The sequence below is a fragment of the Oncorhynchus tshawytscha genome, linkage group LG13, assembly GCF_018296145.1.
Source record: "Oncorhynchus tshawytscha isolate Ot180627B linkage group LG13, Otsh_v2.0, whole genome shotgun sequence".
Lineage (NCBI taxonomy): Eukaryota > Metazoa > Chordata > Actinopteri > Salmoniformes > Salmonidae > Oncorhynchus > Oncorhynchus tshawytscha.
Window position 1 is genome coordinate 238,916 of NC_056441.1, and position 2,521 is coordinate 241,436.

A 2,521-nucleotide genomic window follows, 5' to 3' on the forward strand; every position below is an offset into this window, starting at 1 on the left:
AGAGGGTTGGAGGCTATTTTATAGATGACATTGCCGAAGTTGAGGATCGGTAGGATGGTAAGTTTTACGAGGGTATGTTTGGCAGCATGAGTGAAGGATGCTTTGTTGCGATATAGGAAGCCGATATTAGATTTCATTTTGGATTGGAGATGCTTAATATGAGTCTGGAAGGAGAGTTTACAGTTTAACCAGACACCTAGGTGTTTGTAGTTGTCCAAGTCAGAGCCGTCCAGAGTAGTGATGCTGGACGGGCGGGCAGGTGCGGGGAGTGATCGATTGAATAGCATGCATTTAGTTTGACTTGCATTTAAAAGCAGTTGGAGGCCACAGAAGGAGAGTTGTATGGCATTGAAGCTCGTCTGGAGGTTAGTTAACACAGTGTCCAAAGAGGGGCCAGAAGTATAGAGGTATAGAGGTGGATCAGACAATCACCAGCAGCAAGAGCGACATCATTGATGTATACAGAGAAGAGAGTCAACCCGAGAATTTAACCCTGTGGCACCCCCATAGAGACTGCCAGAGGTCCGGACAACAGGCCCTCCGATTTGACACGCTGAACTCTATCAGAGAAGTAGTTGGTGAACTAGGCGAGGCAGTCTTTTGAGAAACCAAGGCTGTCAGGTCTGCCAATAAGAATGCGGTGTTTGACAGAGTCGAAAGCCTTGGCCAGGTCGATGAATACGGCTGCACAGTAATGTGGTTCAGGAGGACTCGAAAGCAGAATAGGAAGGTCATGATCCCCCTTCACCTCATCACCTCCTCCATGTGGTTTGGGACATTTTACTATGCTGCCATGCAGCAAGTTTTTATTTCATATTTATCTATGCAGGGAAGTCCCAATGTCTCTTTTGCAAAGGAGCAAAAGTATCTGTATCACAAAAATGCAGCTTGAAATAAATAATAAGGAATTCGTTATTCAATTACAACAGTTTTTTCCTATGCAGAAAGTTAAAAGTAATAACGTTGTATCAAGACATTATTTAGCAAACTGATATGAGAGGAAGGGACAAAGACAAACCCATAAACATTCATGTACAATGTGAGATGTTTTTCTGATGCTGTTTCTGTTACTCCTCTCCATATGGGCATTTGTGATAATGGGCTTTTCTCCATCCCCCGGTCAACCTGAGGTTACTGAATGACACAGACACCACTGAGTCTCATTTAGATGTACAGTATTCTGATTAAACAATCAGGGTTGTGTCTGTCTGGCCTGGCCTGGCCTGACTGAGAGTTGACAATAAGCCGTCTTTAATTTGTCTCAGACTAGGATGGGCAGAGTGATGGTCATTCGTTTAGTTGTTGACACTTGACTGACTTGATGTAATAGAAAATGAACCATTTAGGGGTTTAAATGTTGTTCCGTTTCTGGATTATGTTGGACTCCCGCAGGAGCTTGTTAAACTGTTGGAGCATTCCCAGAGTGGCTATGCACTGAATGCTCATATCTCATTTCACATTTGGACAGCAATTGTTTGTGATTGGATTGTCATACTATGGCAATTCCTTTGAGTGTTTTTGTATTGAAAATGATGTCCAGAGCTAAATCCCCACAATATTAACACATCATAGTAATCACAATAACACTAACCACAATGCTCATGTTTATTGTCAGATTGTTCCAGTGTACCTGGCTGAGGTGGCGATAAGGGGGACGTCACTCTCGATCAGGTACCTCCATAAACACAGCCACATGACCACCCCACCGCCCATTAAGGAGTATCTGCAGGACAAGATGGAGAAGACCAAGGAACGCCTCTCTGAGAAGATGGATTGAAACCAAGGACGGGTTGTCTGAGAAGATGGAAGAGATCATCGGTCGGGGAGGATTGGGGACAACAAGGACAAGTTGGCAAAAAAACTCCAGGAGACCAAAGACCAAGTGTTTTTCAGAAAGAAACCAGAGTAGATATATGTTAATTCCTGAATATGATTAATTATATGTTCATATGGCCACTTTTGCCCTTGAGAAGGATGGATAGACATATTGCACTAAACTGACTTCATCAGATACCACACACTCATAACATTGTTGGATTCTAGCTTGAAATACTTGCTATACTAGAAGTTAATAATTACATGTATAAGGAATGTATATTGTGGGGTCAATGGACTGAGGATAAGAACTAGGGTTATGGAAGTTACTGAGTGAGGAAAAAGGCAATCACTGATAAGGTTGTATAGCCGTGGATTAGAGAGGACTGAGGAATGTGGGCCGAGGTCAGGTAAAGTGACAAGGAACCCTTTTATTACACACATCACTTAACTTCCTGCCTAGATGTGCAAGGAGGAGACTCCACCTAATAGGCGGGTATAAATACTTGTGCTGGTGGAAACATGTATTTGTCTTTGCAGCTGTTTGACCCAGTGGGTGAATAAACTTGGTTTGAGCTTTAACTAGTTGTCCATTAGGTTCTGACAAACAGAGTGAAAAACTAACAGATGCGTTGTAAGGCAGGATTCACAATGATTTTTAGTCGACCTGGACAGTCCGAATCAGTAGAGCAGGAGCCGGCACAAA

At 42.9% G+C, this 2,521-nt stretch overlaps 1 protein-coding gene across 1 annotated transcript; it reads left to right on the plus strand.

Annotated features, from left to right (window-relative positions):
• Window positions 1-694: 694 nt before the first annotated feature.
• Window positions 695-1,909, plus strand: LOC112246087 (uncharacterized protein C18orf19 homolog A-like). Its single transcript, XM_024414356.1, is given in 3 exon segments — window positions 695-798; window positions 1,347-1,488; window positions 1,640-1,909. Coding segments are annotated over 3 exon segments (516 nt in total).
• The last annotated feature ends 612 nt before the right edge of the window (window positions 1,910-2,521 follow it).